This window comes from Eublepharis macularius, chromosome 15, assembly GCF_028583425.1.
Source record: "Eublepharis macularius isolate TG4126 chromosome 15, MPM_Emac_v1.0, whole genome shotgun sequence".
Classification (NCBI taxonomy): Eukaryota; Metazoa; Chordata; class Lepidosauria; order Squamata; family Eublepharidae; genus Eublepharis; species Eublepharis macularius.
Window position 1 is genome coordinate 52,910,223 of NC_072804.1, and position 21,129 is coordinate 52,931,351.

General features: G+C 46.0%; 2 protein-coding genes and 1 long non-coding RNA gene across 4 annotated transcripts; 1 reads left to right on the plus strand and 2 right to left on the minus strand.

Moving 5' to 3' along the window:
* Window positions 1–1,974: 1,974 nt before the first annotated feature.
* Window positions 1,975–7,879, minus strand: LOC129343729 (apolipoprotein A-I-like). Its single transcript, XM_055000107.1, has 3 exons — window positions 7,782–7,879; window positions 4,885–5,032; window positions 1,975–2,710 (listed from the first exon to the last, which is right to left on the minus strand). The coding sequence occupies exons 1-3, from the start codon at window positions 7,822–7,824 to the stop codon at window positions 2,158–2,160; spliced, it is 744 nt and encodes a 247-aa protein (XP_054856082.1). The 5' UTR covers window positions 7,825–7,879; the 3' UTR covers window positions 1,975–2,157.
* A 132-nt stretch (window positions 7,880–8,011) lies between these two features.
* On the plus strand, window positions 8,012–16,469 carry LOC129343378 (uncharacterized). Its single transcript, XR_008598291.1, has 4 exons — window positions 8,012–8,080; window positions 10,072–10,326; window positions 14,293–14,424; window positions 16,390–16,469. It is a non-coding gene; the product is annotated as an uncharacterized LOC129343378 (long non-coding RNA).
* On the minus strand, window positions 8,839–16,903 carry LOC129343377 (uncharacterized). 2 transcript variants are annotated; one of them, XM_054999559.1, is made up of 4 exons: window positions 16,818–16,903; window positions 15,472–16,265; window positions 10,145–10,292; window positions 8,839–9,530 (listed from the first exon to the last, which is right to left on the minus strand). In XM_054999559.1, exons 2-4 carry the CDS (start codon window positions 15,512–15,514, stop codon window positions 8,987–8,989), a joined length of 735 nt encoding a protein of 244 aa, XP_054855534.1. In that variant the 5' UTR covers window positions 15,515–16,265; window positions 16,818–16,903; the 3' UTR covers window positions 8,839–8,986. The 2 variants fall into 2 exon arrangements, with proteins under 2 accessions (XP_054855534.1, XP_054855533.1); XM_054999558.1 differs by lacking the exon at window positions 16,818–16,903 and having other exon boundaries at window positions 15,472–16,397.
* Between the last annotated feature and the right edge of the window lie 4,226 nt (window positions 16,904–21,129).

The window sequence follows — 21,129 nt, forward strand, 5'->3', positions numbered from 1 at the left end:
TAAACATTCCGTTAGAGCAAAACATTATGACCCTTTTGTTTTTCCAACTTTGAAATTATATAAATAGCCCTTTGCCCGCAGAAAACTCCCTGTCTGACATGATCCCCATCGCTGAAGACTGCCATGGCGATTGAGTCATTTTTACTTCAGCAAAAAGTTTGCATTGTGTTATGTCGTTATGGCGTTATAAGGACATAATAAAATTTTTAAAAGGGGAGTCGCAGGAAGCAATGGATTCTGGGATTGAAGGGAGGGCATAGGACGTTGCGAGGCGAAATACATCGATGTGAGGCAATCACACTGAGGCACAAAATAGCGCGACTATCAAGCACGAAGCAGAAGAGAGAAAATCGCTGCAGTGTTGGAATAAGGTGGGTGTTTGTCAGGAAATAGCGCCATTTTAGCGCTAAATAAAAGCCCGTGTGACGACGGCCTAATGTGCTCCTTCCATCTCCCCAAACCCTGCCCTGTGTTTGCTTTGCTCTCAAATTTCCAAGAATTTCCCATGTTGGAGTTGACAACCGTATGAGTAAAAGCTGGACGCTCCCCCCACTTCAAAAAGTAGTGCCAGTGCTGAGAATGGTTTCTCTTCTCAGCCCAAGTCCTGAATGCCCAAGAGGTGCCAGTACTCTGTAAAGAGGTTTCAGTGCTCTGTACTGCTGCATAAAGGGTAAAGGTAGTCCCCCTGTGCAAGCACCAAGTCATTACTGACCCATGGGGGGATGTCGCACCATGATGTTTTCTTGGCAGATTTTTTGTTAAGGGGTGGTTTGCCATTGCCTTCCCCAGTCATCTACACTTTACCCCCAGGAAACTGGGTACTCATTTTACCGAACTCAGAAGGATGGAAGGCGGAGTCAACTTAGAGCCAGCTACCTGAACCCGGCTTCAGCCAAGATCGAACTCAGGTTGCGAGCAGAGCTTGGACTGCAGTACTGCAGCTTACCACTCTGTGCCACGGGGCTCAACATGGCACAGGGTGTACTGCTGCATACCCCCTGAAAAAACAGCACTGAGTAAAAATAGTTAAGTTTGAGCCTTTCGGTTTACTTAATTTTGTGATATCCTTTTGCAATCTGCTCTGGACATCAGCTCAGAAAAATGCCTTGGTAGGGATGGGGACTTAACGCTACACTTCTGGACACTGTCAGCTGATGTAGATGTGCACCTGCTAGGGAGTTTCCACGCCATCCTGGAAATTAGTTATGCTTTGTTTCAGATCGAATTCATCTCTGTGCTCAGCTTTAAGCTACCATTCCCTTTTGTATCTGTTTCCTTGAATGTCCTAACAGGTGTTCATTATTGTTCTTTGTTCAATGAATGCCCTAGCTGTTCTTTATATATTATATTTTCACTCGCACTGCAGAATCCACCTTGGACCTCAGTGAGCAAGGCAGACTATACAGAAATAACAATATAGCTGGATACTCGGCTATCAACCCCAAGCTTGGCTACTGGACTCCAGAGAATTTATGATGTTGGGCCATGGAGCTTATTCTTGCCAGAGTTTTTCAAATACACCAGACAGCCCTCTGTTTGGGATGCTCTAGTTCTGGATTCGTGCACTGAGCAATGGGGCTGAAATCGACGGCCCCTTCCAGGGCCACGAACGTGTGGGTTGCATCCAGCCTCTAAATTCCCTCTGCAAAGTGAGAGGGGTCTGCAAAAAGGAGGAAAGAATCGATGGAAAGATTCTAGTGGCTCCCTTAGCAAAGTGCTCAGACCCCTGGATGATCTCGGTTGCCCTTTTTCTCACCTTTCCCCAGCTTCACAGCACTCAATCGATTCCATCTTTAGGGAGCACGGAGGAAGAGGATATTCAGTGAAACAGTCCTCTATGAGCGGAGCATGGAGTCTCAACGCCTGGGAATGGGTCATTGCGGAACACCCTTGCAGGATTGTTCATTTCTGTGTGTGTGAATGGAACTTCTAAGCAGCTGCCATGGCTGGATAATGAGAGTCATATAGACAGAATACCCTTCCTGCCCCCCCGCCCCCCAGCACTCATTGTTGGGGGCATCTTTTTATTACATGATCTCAGGGAAATTTACAAATATGCTTGAACTCTCCCCCCTCCTGCCTCCGGAATTGTAGAGACAACATATCAAGCCCCCACGTCCTCGGCTGCTGACATACAGAGGTTGGCTAGTTTCTGTTCTAAGAAAATATTGGAGAAATAAAGGATATGACCCAGTTCTTGAAGTCTTGATGGTATTCTCCAAGTTTCTCCAGAACTGGGCCCACATAAGGCTTCAGGGAGTTGGTAGCGCTTTCCACGTCTTCTTTGAGCCTCTCCCACACCTTATCCGCCACAGGTTGCAAGGCTACCCACAATTCTCGCAACTGGTTCTGAACGTTCTTGACATAAGGGCCCACCTTCGTTTCCAGCTCTTCCACCTGCAGTTTCAGTTTGTCCTTCTGCTTTTCAATTAATTCCTCTATTTTGGTACGGAGAGCATCAGCATATGTTCTCACCTGATCCTCCACTGGTTTGGCAAAGGGGCTCACGACAGGTTCCAGCATCTCATAGACTTCTTCCATGACAGCCCTCACCCTGTTGGTGACTTTTGAATGACTAAAAAGCACACTACCGGCAACTGTTGTTGGAATATCCAAAACCAACTTAATGATTTCTATGACCTCGCTTGGCAAGTCATCTACCGTCCGATGACGCTGGCTGATGTTTGAATAGCCCTCATCAAGGAAATCCCTGAAAAGGGGACAAGAAAAGGAGTTCAGGTTGAGGGAGTGTATCCAACTCTCCAAGGTTGTGCACCAGTGAGTTTAATGCTTAAAGATGAGGATATGAAACTCAAACCATTTTGGCTTCCTGTGACTCCCAGTTCTCTGGCTCCAAGCTCTGACTCTTCCCAGGCATCAATAAAACATATAACTTGTTTGCCCCTTTCCTGGGAAAACACTTGGCACTTTATTGCAGAGGTTCATGCAGATGTGTATGTTAACCTAAGGGAATGTTGCTCCCTTTTCAAAAGCCATTTCCAAACAGGGATGCTAACTCTGGTTCGGGAAATTCCTGGAGATTTGGTGGCAGTGGCTGGGAAGGGTAGATTATGGGGAGCAGGAGGAGCTCAGCAGAGATGCAGTGCCATAGAGTTCGCTCTTTGAAGATGCCACTTTTCCCTAGGGGTATTAATCTCCATGGTCTGGAGATCAACTTGGGACTCCAGGAGAACTAGAAGCCTCACCAGGCAGTTGGCCACCCTAGTCCAGAGAAGGCATCTCATATAGCATTCATTTAAGAGTTGCTTGGAGCTAGCACGATTATAAATCTAGATTTAGCTAGATCATCCTTTATTTGATACTCACAGACCAACAGGTCATAAGCAGACAGGTTCCATAATTCAAAGTACAGAACGATAATATCCCATAATAATGGTTAACCAAATACCCATAAATGCTAAATACAAAGTATAAAATATGTCATTAGGAGAAAAAAATTTGTTAAAAACCATAGATAAAAATTTTGCCATAGGAAAAGTTACACTCGGGTCAGTATCAGCTACAAGCTTTGTAACTACTACTTGTTTCAAAACACATCCCAATTTCTGGCTGTGTACAGAGATCCATTCATCTCTGGCAAGTAAATGCTTCTTACAGTCAGTAAAAAGGTGCCAAATAGTGTTTAGGTTCCCAAGTTGACAATCACACCATCGGTCAGAAAAGCGAATCCCTAAAAAACTGCCTGCTAAGTCCCCTAGTGGCAGAACATTTAATCTGGCCTTAGTAAAAAGTATTCTACATTTGGGGTTAGTTAAAAATGTATATTATGTAGGTAAGATCTTTGGTATAGGGAGACTCAGCTAGTACAGTGCGCTCTACAGCTTTGTGCTCTACAGCTGGTGCTACATTTATCGAAGTGCAACATTTTGGATTTGATCAGTTTACATACGGAGGAGCAGGGCTTTTTTCCAGCGGGAACGCAGTGGAACAGAGTTCCGGAACCTCTTGAAAATGGTCACATGGCTGGTGGCCCCGCCCCCTGGTCTCCAGACAGAGGGGAGTCGAGATTGCCCTCTGTGCCGAGCGGCACGGAGGGCAATCTCGACTCCCCTCTGTCTGGAGATCAGGAGGCGGGGCCACCAGCTATGTGACCATTTTCTCCGAGGGCAACCCACTGAGTTCCACCACCTCTTTCCCCCCCAAAAAAGCCCTGCAAAGGAGTATTCCATTTGATTTAAGGTCTCAAAAGATAAACTCAGTCTCTGTAATATGTCATTGACTAGTTTTTCCAAGAACTCTGAAAACCATCTTGAACAAGTAGATGCAAGTAATTCTCCTCTGAGGAAAGAACTATTTTTAACCTAAAAATAAATGTTGCAATCCAGGCTTTGGTTTCTAGTGATGGTTCTGCAAATTCCAACCGAATAGCTGGACCAATGATACACTTCGGTAAGTTAGACACGGAGGGCAGGAGGGGAATTAAACAGGAATCATTTTCTCTTTTACCTTGGCGAATGTCAAAGGTACCCCTAAGAGCAATGCAGAAAGGTTCACTAGCGTGAGAAGCATCCCGAGTCTGCACTCTTGGTAAAGAACATTAGAAGAAATTTGCTACATCAGTCCAAGAGGCACCTAGTAAAGCCTTCTGTGAAGCAATCTCAGGAACCCGGAGGCATTCGGCAATCCACAGGGCAGAGGCTTTGAGATGAAAATGCTTCTGGTGCTGCTATGAGAGGGAAAGATGCGGGCAAAGGCCAACACACACGTTGCTAGTATTTTTCTAAAAGACACCAGAAGTTTAAAACTCTTGTCTGAGGAGCCCCTAATGCTGTGTCTTCTCCCTCTTCCCTCCTCTACAGGTTCCTAGCCCCATATATATTTCCTGAGCAGAAGGGTGTAGGGAAAAAAGGCTGATTTGCTTACTTTATCTCGTGGGCAAGATCTGATTCAGTGACCACGGCCACTAGCTCCTCAATGCCTCTTTTGATGTCTGTGAAGTATTCATCAATGTTCTGCATTAATTGCTCCAACTTAGAAATCGGCTCATTGCCAAGGACAGAATCCCAGGAGCCTGGAGGACGAAAGGAAGTCTGAGAATCAAGGAGGTGAGAGAGAGGCAGAGGGTGGCTCTTGCATTTGGGCTTGAATCCCCGCATTTTCTTGCTTTGTGTCATAAAAAGGGCCACCTTTCTATAGGAGATGGATTCAGCCTTATAGAAAATAACATGATAAAAGAATCCCTGTTTACAGTGAAGGCTGTCGATTTCCAAGTGGGGTCTCCCAGAATTAGAAGTGATGATCTCCAGGCGACAGAGACGAGATCTCCTCGACTGAACAAAAGTCTACTTTGGGGACTGGACCTTATGGCTTCACAGCCCTCCCATATCTGCTCCCCCCAGGCACAGTTCCCAAAGCTCCAGGAATTTCCCAACACAGATTTGGAAAGCCCACTTATAGCTCACATTATTTCTCTGCTAGAATTCAAGAGACTCATAATGATCTAGTCCCTTTCAGACCTTTGGTCCCTTAACCAGGACCGATTTCTGCCAAAAACTTCCCAAAAAAGTATATGTGTGCACCCACCCCACCCCCTTTACAAAACTTTAAAAAGCCCTCTGTGAGGGCTGCTAGTCTGAAGACTGCTAGTCCAGTGTGGGGTTGGGCACCTTCTGGGGACAGGGAAACCTTATACCTGGGATACGACAGGGTCTCTAAAGAACCAGTCCAGCCTCTGCTTTCTACCAGAGGTCTTTTTATTGATGGATTCTGGCCCTTCACCCACCTTAAGGTTGTACAGCATTACATGGGAGAAAACCCACCACCCTCAATCCTGCCTCCCACTTCTTGCTGCCTCAGGTCCCGTCATTCGGTCCAGCTCCACACCTGGGCCTTGAGCTAAGCTCCACCATCCTTGTCATGGTTTCCAGAGCGTTGCCAACTCCAGGTTGGGAAATACCTGGAGGTTCGGAGGGAGGGGTCAAGGTTTGGGGAGGGATCTCAGCAGGGTACAATGCTGTAGAGTCTACCCTCCAGGGGAACTGTTCTTGTGGGCCTGGAGATCAATTGTCAGGACTTTTTTTCTGGGTAAAGAGGTGGTGGAACTCAGTGGGTTGCCCTCAAAGAAAATGGTCACATGGCTGGTGGCCCCTCCCCCTGATCTCCAGACAGAGGGCAGTTGAGATTGCCCTCCGTGTCGCTCAGCGGCACGGAGGGCAATCTAAACTCCCCTCTGTCTGGAGATCAGGGGGCGGGGCCACCAGCCATGTGACCATTTTCAAGAGGTTCCGGAACTCTGTTCCCCTGCGTTCCAGTTGAAAAAAAGCCCTGTCAATTGTTATTCTGGGAGATTTCCAGCCGCCATCTGGAGGTTCTGCTCTAACAGAGAGGTTCCTCTGAGAAAGAATGCAGAAACTAACAGGGAACAGTCCAACTGGAGAATTGTATCATATACTAAAACACTCTGTCCTATTAACTCCAACATACATATACAGTGACAAGTGAATATAGTGAATAAATATCTCTTGCAAATGAACGTCAATGAAATCCTATATATAACAACAAATCTAATACGTCTATACATTATTCTCCAATGCATACTCATACTTTTGATATTTATGGTATTTATTGGATGGGAGAATAATTGCATTTATTGGATGCATTGGAGAATAATGTATCATCTAAGTTATAGCCCTCCCTCCCCACAAACTGGCTAAGAGGAAGAATTCTGTTAAAGTCTAAAGTTAGCTTTTACGAATGCTATTGATCCAAGGACAATGAACTGTGGACTGTTTTGAATCCTATTTGAATCTTTCGATGATCCATTTTTGTGATTTCAGGCTTGTAAGGTTTGTCCCCCAACCCTAACCCCAGCCCAAATTGTTGGGGGTTTTTTTGAAAAAAAATTTATTAGGTGAGAATATTAATACATACAACTTTCAAATAACATCTCAATATCATTTCCCCCCACCCTTTCCTTCCCCCCTTTTTCAGGACTTCCAACAGCTTTCCAACCCTATATCTTAATCTATTCCTAATCTATCCCCTTTTTCTATAACTCATTATATCGTGTTTACATTCTGCTTTGTTAAGCTAAGCTCTATCTGTTAGCTTCAGATCTATTATTATTAACTTAAGATCTGTTATCTATTACTATCTGTTAACTTCAGATATATTTAAATTTAAGCTAACAATTAAATAAAATATCTACTTGATTAATTTTACCAATATCTATTAACTCCAAATCCACTTAAATTTAAGCTAACAATTAGCTAATACTTCACTCCATATGGTAAAGATTCCATCTCTTCCAATAAAAAGAAACCCATTCTAATAATTTTCGAATTGCCATAGTTCCCCTTTCACGTCCCACTTCTTTTCTAAATATGTTTTCAGTCTTCCCCAATCAGTAAAGAATTCTGCCAGATTCTGATCTCTCAGCTTTCTTGTCATTTTATCCATTTCCGCCATGTACAGCAATTTATATATCCAGTCTTCAATAATTGGTATTTCTTGCACCTTCCATTTCTGTGCATATAAAAGTCTTGCTGCCGTCATCATGTAGAATAGTAATGTTCTGTATTGCATAGGGACATCTCCCATACTTAAATTCTGTAGCAATAGCTCTGGGTTCTTCTTTATTTGGGTCTGCAAAATCTCATTTATTACTTCTAAAATATCTCCCCAGTACTGTCTAGCTACATCACATGTCCACCCCGGTCCAAATTGTTGGTGTACAAAAGCATCTTAACTCATCCCCAAAGCAGCAGAGGGGGCTCCCACTCAGAAATTTCCCCCATCCTGTTTGGTTTCCTTCCACTCACCTGTAAAGATGGCCAAGGCCAGCGTAATGGCAAAGAGCTTCATGGCGGTTCAGTCTTGAGATGCTGCTGGGCAAAGACGGTGGATTTCTCTGATTGGAGGGCCCCCCGAGGGGGGATAGATAATCCCTTCTGCCCCCTGTCACTCATTAACCAAGAGCCCCAGCCCCAGGGGCTTGTGGGAAAGGGGCATGTTGCCTCACCTTGCTCCTCTGGACATTGCCAAAGCATACAAAACCCTTGGAACAACAGGGAGGAGCAGCAGGAGATAACTGGAGAAACCCAAACTTCGGGTCACTAAGGTAAGAGAGAGGATTGACCGTAAACATCCTAAGAATGCAAGGACAACATTTCCAGATCAGAACTACCGTCTGTCTTGTTTCTGCCAGAAGCCTTAAGGAAACCTTACAGCAGAGCATATAAAAAATGGCAGCTATACCTTCATTCCACTATAGGAGTAAAGCTACCATCGATTTTTAAAAAGGCAAAGAGAACTTTGGTGTCCAGGGGCAGGGGGCATGGACGCCTACAAGGAGATAGCATGGAGGATTCTGCCATGCTCGGCCTCCATTGCAGAAGGAAAATGCAAAGGGGTATCTTCCTTGCAGGGAAGCCTCAGTCATAATGATTGAGTGTGACTGACTCTGAACATGGAGGTTCCATGTTGCACTCCTGAGTATCAGCTGACCTACCCTCCAGAAATATTTCCTTTGATGCTATTGAGTTGGTGACCATCCCCAAAACTTGTGGCTGTAATCCTATCATTCTTTTTTAGGAGAGAATGCTCAGACCCCTGGATAATCTCGGTTGCCTTTTTTCTCACCTTTTCCCAGCATTTCAGCACTCAATCGATTCCATCTTTAAGGAACAAGGAATTACAGGATATTCTGTGATACAATTCTCTGTAGGTTGGGCATGGGGTATCAACACCTGGAAATGGGAGAGTGCGGAAGACCCTTGCAGGATTGTTCATTTCTGTGTGTGTGAATGTAACTTCTAAGCAGCTGCCATGGCAGGATGATGAGAGTCATATAGACAAAATACCCTTCCCCCCCCCAGCACTCATTGTTGGGGGCATCTTTTTATTACACGATCTCAGGAAGGTTTACAGATGTGCTCTAACTCTCCCCCCTCAGGAATTGTAGAGACAACATATCAAGCCCCCACGTCCTTGGATGCCGATGTAAAGAGGTTGGCTGGGTTCTGTTCTAGGTAAATAATGGAGAAATAAGGTTCATGACCCAGTTCTTGAAGTGCGGATGGTATTCTCCAAGTTTTTCCAGAACTGGCCCCATGTAAGGCTTTAGGGAGTTGGTAGCGCTCTCCATGTTTTCTTTGAACCTCTCCTGCACCTTATCCGTCATGGGTTGCAAGGCTACCTGAAATTCCCGCACCTGGTTCTGAACGTTCTTGACGTAAGGGCCCATCTCTTCCACTTGCAGTTTCAGTTTGTCCTTCTGGTTTTTGTTTAATTCCTTTATTCCGGTACGGAGAGCATCAGCGTATGTTCTCACTTGACCCACCACTGGTTTGGCGTAGGGGCTCACGACAGGTTCCAGCGTCTCATAGACCTCTTCCAAGGCAAACTTCAGCCTATCAGTGAGTTTTGAAAAGCCGGAAAACACCTCAATTGCAACTCTTGGAGGGATACTGAAAACCAGCTGAAGGGTTCGTTTGACCTCGCTGGGCAAATCGGCCTCTATCTTCTGAAGACGCCGACTTATGTTTGAATAGTTCTCTGCAGTGTAGTCTCTAAAGAGGGGAAAAGAAAAGGAGGACAAGTTAGCGGAATGTATCCAACTCTCCAGGGTTGTAGACCAGTGAGTTTAATGCTTAAAGATGAGGATATAAAACTCAAACCATTTTGGCGTCCTGTGTCCCCCAGTTCTCTGGCTCCATGCTCTGACTGTTCCCAGGCATCAATAAACATTGCCCCTTTCCTGGGAAAACGCTTGGCAGTTTATTGCAGAGGTCCATGCAGATGTGTCTGTCATCCTAAGGACATGAGGCTCCCTTTTCAAAAGCCATTTCCAAACAGGGATGCTAACTTGGTTTAGGAAATTCCTGGAGATTTGGGGAAGGAATTTCTGGGAAGGGATCTCAGGAACTGGGAGGCATTCAGAAATCCACAAGGATGTGATCTTGATTAGAAAAGACTCCTGGTGCTGCTATGGGAGGGAAAGATGGGGGCAGAGGCCAACGTACTCGTTGTTTGTATTTTTCTAAAAAACATCAGAAGTTTAAAACCTCTTGCTGGAGAATTCCCTAATGCTGTGTCGTCTCCCTCCTCCAGACCTGCAGGTTCCTAGCCCCATATATATTTCCTGAGTGGAAGGGTGTTGGAAAAAGAAGGCTGATTTCCTTACTTCATCTCCTGGGCAAGATCCGATTCGCCGACCACGGCCGCCAGCTCTTCAATGTCTCCGCTGATGTCTGAAACGTATTCCTGAATGTTCCTCATTAATTGCTCCAACTTGGAAACCGGTTCAGCACTGAGGTCAGAATCGCAGGAGCCTGGAGGACGAAAAGAAATTTGAGCTTCCAGGAGGTGAGAGAGAGGCGGAGGGTGGCTCTCGCCTTTGGGCTTGAACCGTGCATCTTTTTGCTTTGTGTCATAAAAAGGGCCACCTTTCTACAGGAGAAGGATTCAGCCTTATGGAAAATAACATGATAGAAGGATCCCTGTTTACAGTGAAGGCTGCCGATCTCCAAATGGGGCCTCCCAGAATTAGAAGTGATCTCCAGGCTACAGAGACCCGTTTTCCTGGAGCAAAAAAAAAGGTCCACTTTGGGGACTGGACCTTATGGCTTTACATCCCTCCCATATCTGCTCCCCCCAGGCATAGTTCCCAAATCTCCAGGAATTTCCCAACATGGCGTTGGAAGCCCACTTATAGCTCACATTACTTCTCTGCTAGAATTCAAGAGAATCATACAATGTTCTAGTCCCTTTCAGACCTGTGGTCCCTTGATCACAAGGACCAATTTCTGCCAAAACCTTCCCAAAAATGTATGTTTCTGCATCCCCTCCCCGCTCCCAAGAATTTTGGGGCTTTTTAACTTTACAAAAACCCTCTTAGTCTAAGAAAGAGTGGCTGGCCCAAGGTCATCCAGTGTGGGCTGTGGCACAGGAAACATCATACCTGGGATACGACGGCTCTTCAAAGAAACAGCCCAGTTGCTGCTTTCTGCCAGAGGTCTTTTTATTGATGAATTCATGCTCTTCACTCACCTCTAGGTTATAAAGCAGAAGTGGGCATGAACTGGAAAAATACTGAGCCGTGTAGTTGGGGGTTCATCACGTTTCACGAATCACAAACTTTCATGAACTTGCCCCAGTTCAAGAACTGGTTTGTTTGGTTCATGAAAACATCACTTCCAGGGTAGCAGAAGGTCACTTCCGGGGCTGCAGAAAGCCACCCCCCCCATACCTCCTGCTGCCTAGGAAACTGATCAGTACCAGGCTGTCTGCAGTGACGAACCGAAAAACGATCCAAACATACCAACCTAAAGTTCGTGGCGGTTCGTCAGAAATGGGTTCTGATGACCCACCGGTTTATGAACCACGAACCTTCCTGGTTCGTGATGAATTTTGGTTCATATTTTGGTTTGTGCTTGCCTCTATTATACAGCATTACCTGGAAGAAAAGCCACCGGGCTGAAGCCTGCCTTCAGCTTCTCCTTGCTGCGTTGGGTCCCTCCTTCCTGTCCAACTCCACACCTGGGCGTTCAGCTAAGCATAAGCTTTCGAGAACCACAGTTCTCTTCATCAGATGCAAGATCCTGCATCTGCATCTGACGAAGAGAACTGTGGTTCTCGAAAGCTTTACTGTTTCAAGATACTAAGCAAACTGTGCTTTGTGTTTTGCTTTCTTCTAGTTATCTGGTTAGTTAATATCTGAACGGTATACTCTAGGCTTCTAGCCTTATTTAAAGGAAAACTGGTTGCGTAACTCAGATGAATCTGAAGGGGTATATTTAGTTACAAAGATAACTACCACAAAAGATCCCCTCCTTTTCTTCGGTCCCTCTGGGGCTGCCAAAGCATTGAAGAAGATTAGTCGTACACAGTCCTTGGCTCCTGACCTGCAAATAGTGATTTGTAGCGTGGACTCTGCTCTGACAAGCCCAAATCTGGCTTTTTGGTGGTCGAAAGGCCAATTGGATCACAAGCGAATTGTAGTCAATTAATTTTGGGGCAGAATATAACAACACTAAAATTGGGGTGTGCAGAAATCTGGGCTATCTCTGAATACCCCCTGGTTTTATCTAACCTTTTAAAAATCTATCTAAGCAGACCCTCAACTTGAAGTCACCTATTCCATAATTTGGGTGATATGAAATACTGTTCCCCTGGTTTGTGGAATCTGCGACCAATGAATTTTGTGGGTGAATCTCATAGTATCTTATGAGATGCTTCTAGATTTGTTTTTTTCTAATTGAAGCCTCAAATCCTCTCTCCTTTAAGTTCCTCCAGTTTCTTTGAATACGCTGAGTGCCATTTTCCTGCCTCTTCTCCATTTCTAAAATATCCTTCTGCAAAACGGTAACCAGAATTAATACAGTGCGGATCTCATGGACTAAGATTTCCTCACTTTCCCCCCCACAAAGACATCCCCCATGCTCCAATTTTGTTTCATTGGCTCAGCAGACCCTCATAAACAGATTAGGGGTCAAAGTAGGAGTCTGTAGAAGAGGTGGTCAACAGAAAATATCATGGTTCCTTCTTCCACTAGAAGCCATTGCTACGACATTGAGATTTCTCTCCTGATTATTCTCTGTCCACACAGCTCTTTATATAAACAGCAAGCCGGGTGAAGGTATGTCGTCATCCCAAAGTACCTCCATTGCCCCTTTCTTTATCAGCTAGCCAGATCTGATGACACACAGGGCTTGATTTGCCCAAAGCAGCTATGGGGCCCTGAGAACTGCTTAGGAAATTGTATTCCGATAATCCACTCTCTATCCCAATTCCTCCTGACCTATTGAGTAAGCATAGTGATGCATTGCTCAGACTACCGTGGTGCAGACTTTTCTGAGGTTTTATTCATTTTGTGGCCGTCGTCACACGGGCCATCGTCACACGGGCTTTTATTTAGCGCTAAAATGGCGCTATTTCCCGGCAAACACCCACCTTATTCCAACACTGTAGCGATTTTCTCTCTTCTGCTTTGTGCTTGATAGTTGCGCTATTTTGTGCCTCAGTGTGAATGCCTCACATCGATGTATTTAGCCTCGCAACGTCCTATGCCCTCCCTTCAATCCCAGAATCCATTTCTTCCTGCGACTCCTTTTTTTTATTTTATTATGTCCTTATAACGCCATAACGACATAACACAATGCAAACTTTCTGCTGAAGTAAAAATGACTCAATCGCCATGGCAGAGTCTTCAGCGATGGGGATCACGTCAGACAGGGAGTTTTCTGCGGGCAAAGGGCTATTTATATAATTTCAAAGTTGGAAAAACAAAAGTGTCGTAATGTTTTGCTCTAACGGAATGTTTATATGCTGTTATTCCGTTATAGCGGAATTAAACGCCAGAATAATTTAAAAAAGGGGGGGGGAGCTGCTTCTGCGCGGTTAGAGAGAACAGAACAGAGTGCTTCGGTGTGGACAGCTGGTGGCGCGAAGAGCCGTTAGGTGACCCAAAGAAACGTTACTGTGCCGATAACAGGTAGGACGCTATATGCTGTAAATTTAACGGAAGAGATGCCCGTGTGATGACGGCCTGTGTCACAGGAATAGTCATACACGATTGCCTTCCTGGTAGTACTGATTTAACCACACTGTGAAGAGGAAATGAACGAATGATTACATGGGTATGACTCAGAGAAACCTTAGTTCAGGGAAAGAAGAAACTTCAGATTTTCAGTTGAAAACTTCCACTTGTTTTGTAACTGAAAACTTCTTCCCCTTAGCTCTGGTTTTCATTATAAACATGTATAATCTTGCTTGCCTAGGCTTCCTTATGTTATTCCCACATCTCTCTCCACCCACCCACCCACCTACCCACCTTTCTATCCATCCATCCATCCATCTGAATTATAGCCCGCCCTCCTCACAAACAGGCTAAGGGCGGGTTACAACAAGAATAAACACAATATCAAATAAAATTTAAATTTACATTTAAAAAATGGTCTGCAATATAAAATCCCAATAAATAATCAGTGATATCTATTAACAATCCAAGTAAAATGGGTGAAGAGATCCAGAAAGTGTGCAGAAATACACAAATCTGCCAAGACAGGTACAGGAGAGACAGCTTGCCAATGCCTCAGCCACAGGCCTGGCAGAACATCTCCATTTTACAGGCTCCATGGAACTATAACAGATCATGAAGGGCTAGAACCTCCATTGGGAAATTGTCCCACCTGATTGGTGCTAGGCCTGAAAAAGCGAAAAATTCCTGTTATCCCAGGAATTGGGAAGACAGCATGTTTCAGATAAAAGAAGTGGATCTGGTCTTTCTAATTCCTCCGTTGTTTTGTGTTCCTTTTAAAACTGTTTGAACAGGCTTCGGCCTACTCTTTGAGGTTAAAAAAGACTGGAAACAGGGAAGAGCAGAAAATGGGACTGCCCGAGGCACTGCATCCGACTGAGGCATGATAGAAGGAGTGGGAAGATGCATCAGATAAAGCAGAGGAGGTATGTGGGTAGTGCGAGTAGCAGCACTCACTCAAGGTGGAGGTTATGGCAAAAAGTATTGTGGGGGTTCAGGGGCTGAAGCTCTGGGTTTGGGATGAAGGAGTTGAAATCCCCTTTCTGCTACGATGCTCATAGGGTGACTTTAGCCGAGTCCAAATTTCTCTGTTCATATTGGAGGGCTGCCTATCAGATAAAATGGCATCAACCTACCATCAAATGGTAGGACGCGTTCCATGTATGCTGTCCAATGTGCCTTGGAATAAGGGCTTCCAATGAGCATTTAGGAAAACGTGTAATTTTGTCTCTTAGATTCCTCAACATGCTTAGCTGACAAGTTCAGAGAGAGACAGAATTCTTCAAAGTGAAAGAGTTCTTTTTCTGTAGTGGAAATTTTCATTTTATTAGTAAAATTAAAGCCCAGTAAAAAGGGGAAAGAAATAAAAGGAAAAAGGAAAAAAGAATACAGAGAGAGAGAAAGAAAAAGAAAAATGGAAAATAACAAAGAAAAATAATACGTTTCATTTTCCATTTTTCTCTACAATACCTATCATATTTTAACAAGCATTAAACTTTTAGTTTTGGTACCTCCAAAATTTACCTTTTCAATACTGCCCCCCCTTCTATTTATTTTCCCCAAATTTATCTTCGTAAAAATCAGAACCACAAATCATCAGTTCATTTTTCCTCATCTCAGCCAGAAAGTCAATAAGGGGTTTCCAGTTAAACATAAAAGTAGACAATGTTTTATCTCTGATCAGAGCTGTAAGCTTAACCATCTCCGCTAACTCCGTAATTTTCACAATCCAGTCCAAAGAGGAAGAGTTCTGTTAAAGTCTAAAGTTTGCTAACTTTACAGTTACTATTGATCCAAGAAAAATGAATGTTTTGAATCCTACTTGAATCTTTCGATGATCCAAGTTTGCGACTTCAGTTTCATAAGGTTTGTTCCCCTCTCCTGCCGTGTACAAAAGCATCATAACTCGTCCCCAAAGCAGTGGGGGCTTACTCAGAACTTCCCCCCATCCTGTTTGGTTTCCTCCCACTTACCTATAAAGACGGCCAAGGCCAGCGTTATGGCAAAGAGCTTCATGGCGGCTCAAGCCTGAGATGCTGCGGGGCAAAGACGGTGGATTTCTCTGAGTGGAGGAAGCCCCAAGGGGGATAGCTGATCTCTTCTGCCCCGGTCACTCATTAACCGAGGGCCCCAGCCCCAGGGGCTTGTGGGAAAGGGACATGGTTCCTCACCCAGCTCCTTGGGACATTTTCAAAGCATACAAAACCATTGGAACAACAAAGAGGAGCAGCAGGAGATAACTGGAGGAACCCAAAATTCAGGTCACCAAGGTAAGAGACAGGGTTGAAAGTAAACATCCTAAGAATGCAAGGACAACATTGCCAGAACAGAGCAAAGGTCTGTCTGGTTTCTGCCAGAGGCCTTAAGAACATCTTACAGCAGAGCATCCAGCAAATGCATCAGTTTAACTTTATTACATGACAGCAGTAAAGCTACTATCTACTTTTAAAAAGGCAAAGATTGCTGTGGTGGCTGGGGGAGGGCACTGATGGGCAAAAGGGGATAAAGTGGAGGATTCTGCCACGCTCAGCCTCCGTTGCCACTGCGGAAGGAGAATGCAAAGGGGTGTCATCCCTGCACGGAAGCCTCAGCCTTAACGGTTCAGACTGTGACTGCCTCTGGACATGGAGGTTCCATTTTGGTATTCGGCATATCTGTTGACCTCTCCTCCGGAAATGTTTCCTTTGAAGCCATCTGAGCTGGTGGCTACCCCCAAATCACGTGGGAAGAAATTAAATCATTCTCTTTTAAGAGGATTTCCTTTGCCCTGGAATGTAAAGGGTTCATGTTCATTGGGTGATCTGAGTTCTGGTTTTAGGCTTGAATGTGTACTTTCTCCATATCGTGTCCAATTTTGTAATTTTACATGCCTATAAATTGTATCTCTCCAGGGCGGGTAGTTGTAGAGTTCTCCCATTCCAGAGGTTTTCCAGGAGCTGTTCCTCAGGGATCCCCTTGCTGTGGACTTTTTGCATCACGCAAGGAAGATGATTGATTGCAAAGATGCTTTCCAGTTCATAGGATCCTAGGTAGGGTTACCAACTTCCAGGTAGGGCCTGGGGATCTCCCAGAAATGCAACGGTTCTACAGAGATCAGTTTCCCAGGAGGAAACAGCGAGTTCAGAGGGTGGACTGTACGGCATCACACACCTAATGAGCTCCTTCCATCTCCCCAAACCCCACCCTTGGTTGGCTCCACCCCCAAATCTCCAGGAATTTCCGGAGTTGGTGTTGACAACCCTACGAGTATAAGCAGTGTTCTCTCCCACTAATGAGTATGTACCCCAAAGAGCATTAAGATCGGCAAATAAGAACCTACCGGTGGACCCTGGTCCCAGGGAGGCCCAGCTGGCTTCGACCAGGGCCAGGGCTTTTTCAGTCGTGGACCCAACCTGGTGGAACTCTCTGTTGGAGGACACCTGGGCTGCCAAGATCTTATGTCTTTTCGGCACACCTGTAAGACAGAAATGTTCCACCAGGTGTACGGTTGAGGCCAGTCTTTGATCCTCTTTGGACTGGAGCCTCCCGAGTGGTCTCCCACCAGGGGGGCAATAAAATCATCTGCCCCTCATAAGCGCAATCAGCAGATTATTATCAACTGTGGTTTCACCCCACCCCTTCTGTTCTGTTCTGCTTGTTTACATAATGATTGGAGAATTGGAGGGGGGGCTGCTATCCGAAATGCTTTGCATGTTATTTATGGTTGTTTTTTGGTTTTTAACTGTATTTATATATTTTAATGCCAATTGAACATTTTATTGTAACCCATCCTGAGCCCGTTCACAGAGAAGGAGGGCTATAAACCGAATCAATCAATCAATCAGTCAAGAGGTGCAAGAACTCAGGATGTTCTTGCCTCAGTCTCAACCCAAGTCCTAAATGCCCAAGAGCTGCCAGTACTTCATAAAGTGGTACTGGTAAAGAGAGACTGGAACTCCATACGGGCACGTGTCCCCTAAAAGAAAGCCCTGAGTATAGTTAAGGGGTTTTGCCCCTCTTGCATCAATTGTCATTGAGCCTTTCAGTCCAACGGACTTTTCAACTGTCACCTGTCCAACATTCTGCCAAGCTGCCTACATTTCCCATCAAAACTTGAGGGAAGCTGGCAAGTGTCCAACCTGTGCCTTTTGTCACTTGTAGTTCCGCTCTGAGTGAAAAGATTCTAGTGCATCCCTTAGCAATCTTCCACCTCCCCCTTTCCAAACGAAAAGTCCCACCACCCTTTAGCCTTTCTTTAGAAGGTAAGGTGCTCAGACCCTGGGATAAGCTTGAGTGCCCTTTTCCTCACCATTTCCTAGCTTTACAGCATTCAATCCATTTCATCTTTAGGGAACAAGAAATAAGAGGATATTCAGCGGATCAGACCTCTATGGGAGGAGCTGGGCGTATGAACATCTGAGAATGGGACAGTGCGGAACACCCTTGCAGAATTTTTCGTTTCTGTGTGTGTGAATGTAACTTCTAACCAGCTGGCATGGCAAGATGATGAGATTCATATAAACACAATATACTTCCCCCCAGCAGTCATGGTTAAGGACATCTTTTTATTACATGATCTGAGGGAGGTTTACAGATACACTCTAACCCTCCCTCCCAACTCAGGAATTGTTGAGGCAACACATCAAGCCCCCAGGTTCTCGGCTGCCAATGTAAAAAGGTTGACTGGGGTTCTATTCTTGGAAAATCACAGAGTAATAAACGGGTCAAACCAATCTGAAGCGTATTCCCTGATTTTCTCTACAACTGGGCTCAAGTAAGGCTTCAGGAAGTTGGTAGCGCTCGCCACTTTTTCTGTGAACCTCTCCTGCACCTCATCCTCTGAGGGTTGCAAGGCTTCCCGGAATTCTCGCAACTGGTTTAGAACATTCTTGATGTAAGGGCCCGCCTCAGCTTCAAGCTGATCCCATTTCAGTTTCAGTTTCAGCTTTTCCTTCTCATTCTTGTTTAATTCCTGTATTCCGGTACGGAGAGCATCGGCATATGTTTTCACCCGATCCACCACTGGTTTGGCATAGGGGCTCACAACAGGTCCCAGCGTCTTTTCCGTTATCTTATCGGCAGCAGCAAACGCCTCTGATGCCAGCATCTTTGGGATTTTAAAAACTGCGATCAAGGTTTGCTGGACTTCAGTGGGTAAGCCGCCAACTAGATTCTCAATACGCCGGTTGACATTTAAATGGGTTTCAGCAACGTAGTCTCTAAAGAGAAAAAGAAAAGGAGGCGGGGTTGGGGAAGTGGATCCAACTCTGCAAGGTTGTGCATCAGGATATGAAACTTCAACAATTTTGGTTTTGTGTGAACCCCCCCTCCCCCCCTGCCCAGTTCTCTGGCTCCAAGCTGGGTGTTCCCAAGCATCAATAAACATATAACTTATTTCCCCATTTCCTGGGAAATCAGACAACAGTTTATGGCAGAGAATCATGCAGATATGTGCCTTTTCCTAAGGGCATGTGGCTCCCCTTTTCAAAAGCCATTTCCAAACAGGGATGCTATCTTTGGTTTGGGAAATTCCTGGAGATTTGGTGGCAGTGCCTGGGAAGGGTAGAGTGTGGGGAGGGGGAGGAGCTCAGCAGACATGCAATGCCATAGAGGTTGCTCTCTGAAAATTTCACTTCCTCCAAGGGGCATTGATCTCCGTAGTCTGGAGATTGGTTGGGATTCCAGGAGAACTATAAGCTACACCAGGCAGTTGGCCACCTTAGTCCGGAGAAGGCATTCTCATATAGCCTTACTTTAAGAGTTGCTTGGAGCTAGCACAATTGTAATTCTGCTTTCAGCTGACAGCAGTGCACGAAGGTTCACTAGCGTGAAAAGGATCCCGTGTCTGCACTCTTGCTAAAGAACATTAGAAGAGCTTTGCTATACCAGTCCTAGAGGTATCTAGTAAAGCCAATCAATTCAATTACCTTTATTGGCATACAATAAAAGAAAAAGAAGAAAATAAATACATAAATAAATAAATACAACAGGGCAGAAAATAAGGGATCCCCACTGGTCAGAACCCACAGTAAAAGCCCACTAAGTGAAAAGGAAAATGTACAATAAAAACTAAGTATTATAAACTTGTGCTCTTAGCTTACATACACGTGCTAGGAACTTGGCAACAGATGCAGTGGTTTCGGGGGACTTGTCAGCAAGAAATTAGTTTCATTAGCTATCATGGGCCTTTTTCCCACCCCTTTCCTACTCCCGGAACATAGCAAAACATTGCGCAAAAACCGTGGAAGATAGCAAAACTCTTGCAAGAAGACACTGGCCGTTTCCAGATGGCTTACCGGCCCCTGGAACGTCGCGCCACATTGCGGGGAAAATGCGAAATATCGTGTTTTCTCGTGCGAGTTTTGCGTGACGTCACGCGACGTGTGAAAAGGGCCGTAGTCTTTGCAGAAGGGGGCAGATCAGGTAGAAACGCAGTGAGGAGTACTGAGGACAGCGAAGAAGGATATGTTGCACAGAGTCAGGTTCATTATAGGAGCAACAAACTCTTTCTTCATAGGGAATACTTTTGTATCTACCTGTTAAGACAGCCGAGGGAAAGAGGTTGAACCTGGCTAACATGAAGGCTCTGCGATGGGAGGGAATTACCAGATTGGAGAGATACTGAGCCATGGAATCATGTGAAAGAGGAAGGCCGAAAGAACATGGGGAGCATACTCAGCGCTGGATCTAGGCACGCGGGCGCCCGGGGCAAACCTTGCCTGGGAGCTCCGCGCGCACACTCCCGGCGCTGCGTGATGGCGCCACTTGTGACGTCATCATGTGGGCGGGAGCCATGCGCAGCAAGCCAGCCACTCCAGTGCCCGGTGAGTCGTGGAGCTGGCGGCAGCGCGGGAAGGCGGTGGGGCGGCTGGCTGCCTTGCCGCGCACGCGGCTCCCAGCCCTGTGCTCAGCAACCCGCGCGGCAAGCCAGCCGCCCCATGCGCACGCTCTCGCTGCCAACGGCTCCGTGGCTCACCAGGCGCTGGGGTGGCTGGCTTGTCACGCGGCCAGCTGAGCGCAGGGCTAGGAGGCCCTCCGCACAGTTAGCGCGCCCCACTGCCCTGTGCCGCCCGTGCGGCAAGCCAGCCGCTCCAGCCCACGGTGAGCCGCGGAGCTGGCAGCGGCGAGGGCGTGCGCTGGGGCAGCTGGCTTGCCACGCAGCTGGCTGCACGTGTGGCAAGCCAGCCAGCTGCCCTATCGGTGGGGCTGGCGAGGGTTTCCCAACCCTGCACTCAGCCTCCCGGGCAGTTGGCAGCCGCGCCCGGCGCCCCCTCTTTAGCGGCGCCGGGGGCAGGCTACCCCCTTGCCCCCCCTGGTTCCGGCCCTGAGCATACTCCAGAGCAGCCAGCATTGATTTCTTGGGCTTCGATGCCCCAAATCCTCCTTCGGATTACCCAGAAAATGGCCATTTCCCCAGAGTTGGCCAAAGAGTCCAGGTCAAACTTGCTAAAGCCTTCTTTGAAGGAATCTCAGGAGCTGGGAGGCAATAGGCAACAGACCCCAGGGCAGTGCTCTTGAGATGTAAAGGCTTTTGGAGCTGCAGTTAGGGAAAAAGAATGGGGCAGATGCCAACACACACGTGCTTGTATTTTTCTAAAAAACACCAGACGTTTGAAGCTCTTGTTGGAGGATTCTGTAATGCTGTGTCCTCT

Bases quoted from the DNA above. Each gene is read 5' to 3' on its own strand.
- LOC129343729 (XM_055000107.1), bottom strand. From the start codon at position 7,824: ATGAAGCTCTTTGCCATTACGCTGGCCTTGGCCATCTTTACAG. The intron at 5,033-7,781 runs GTGAGTGGAAGG...TTCGTCCTCCAG, and splicing joins GGCCTTGGCCATCTTTACAG to GCTCCTGGGATTCTGTCCTT. The intron at 2,711-4,884 runs GTAAGCAAATCA...TCCCCTTTTCAG, and splicing joins GATCTTGCCCACGAGATAAA to GGATTTCCTTGATGAGGGCT.
- LOC129343377 (XM_054999559.1), bottom strand. From the start codon at position 15,514: ATGAAGCTCTTTGCCATAACGCTGGCCTTGGCCGTCTTTATAG. The intron at 10,293-15,471 runs GTAAGTGGGAGG...TTCGTCCTCCAG, and splicing joins GGCCTTGGCCGTCTTTATAG to GCTCCTGCGATTCTGACCTC. The intron at 9,531-10,144 runs GTAAGGAAATCA...TCCCCTCTTTAG, and splicing joins GATCTTGCCCAGGAGATGAA to AGACTACACTGCAGAGAACT.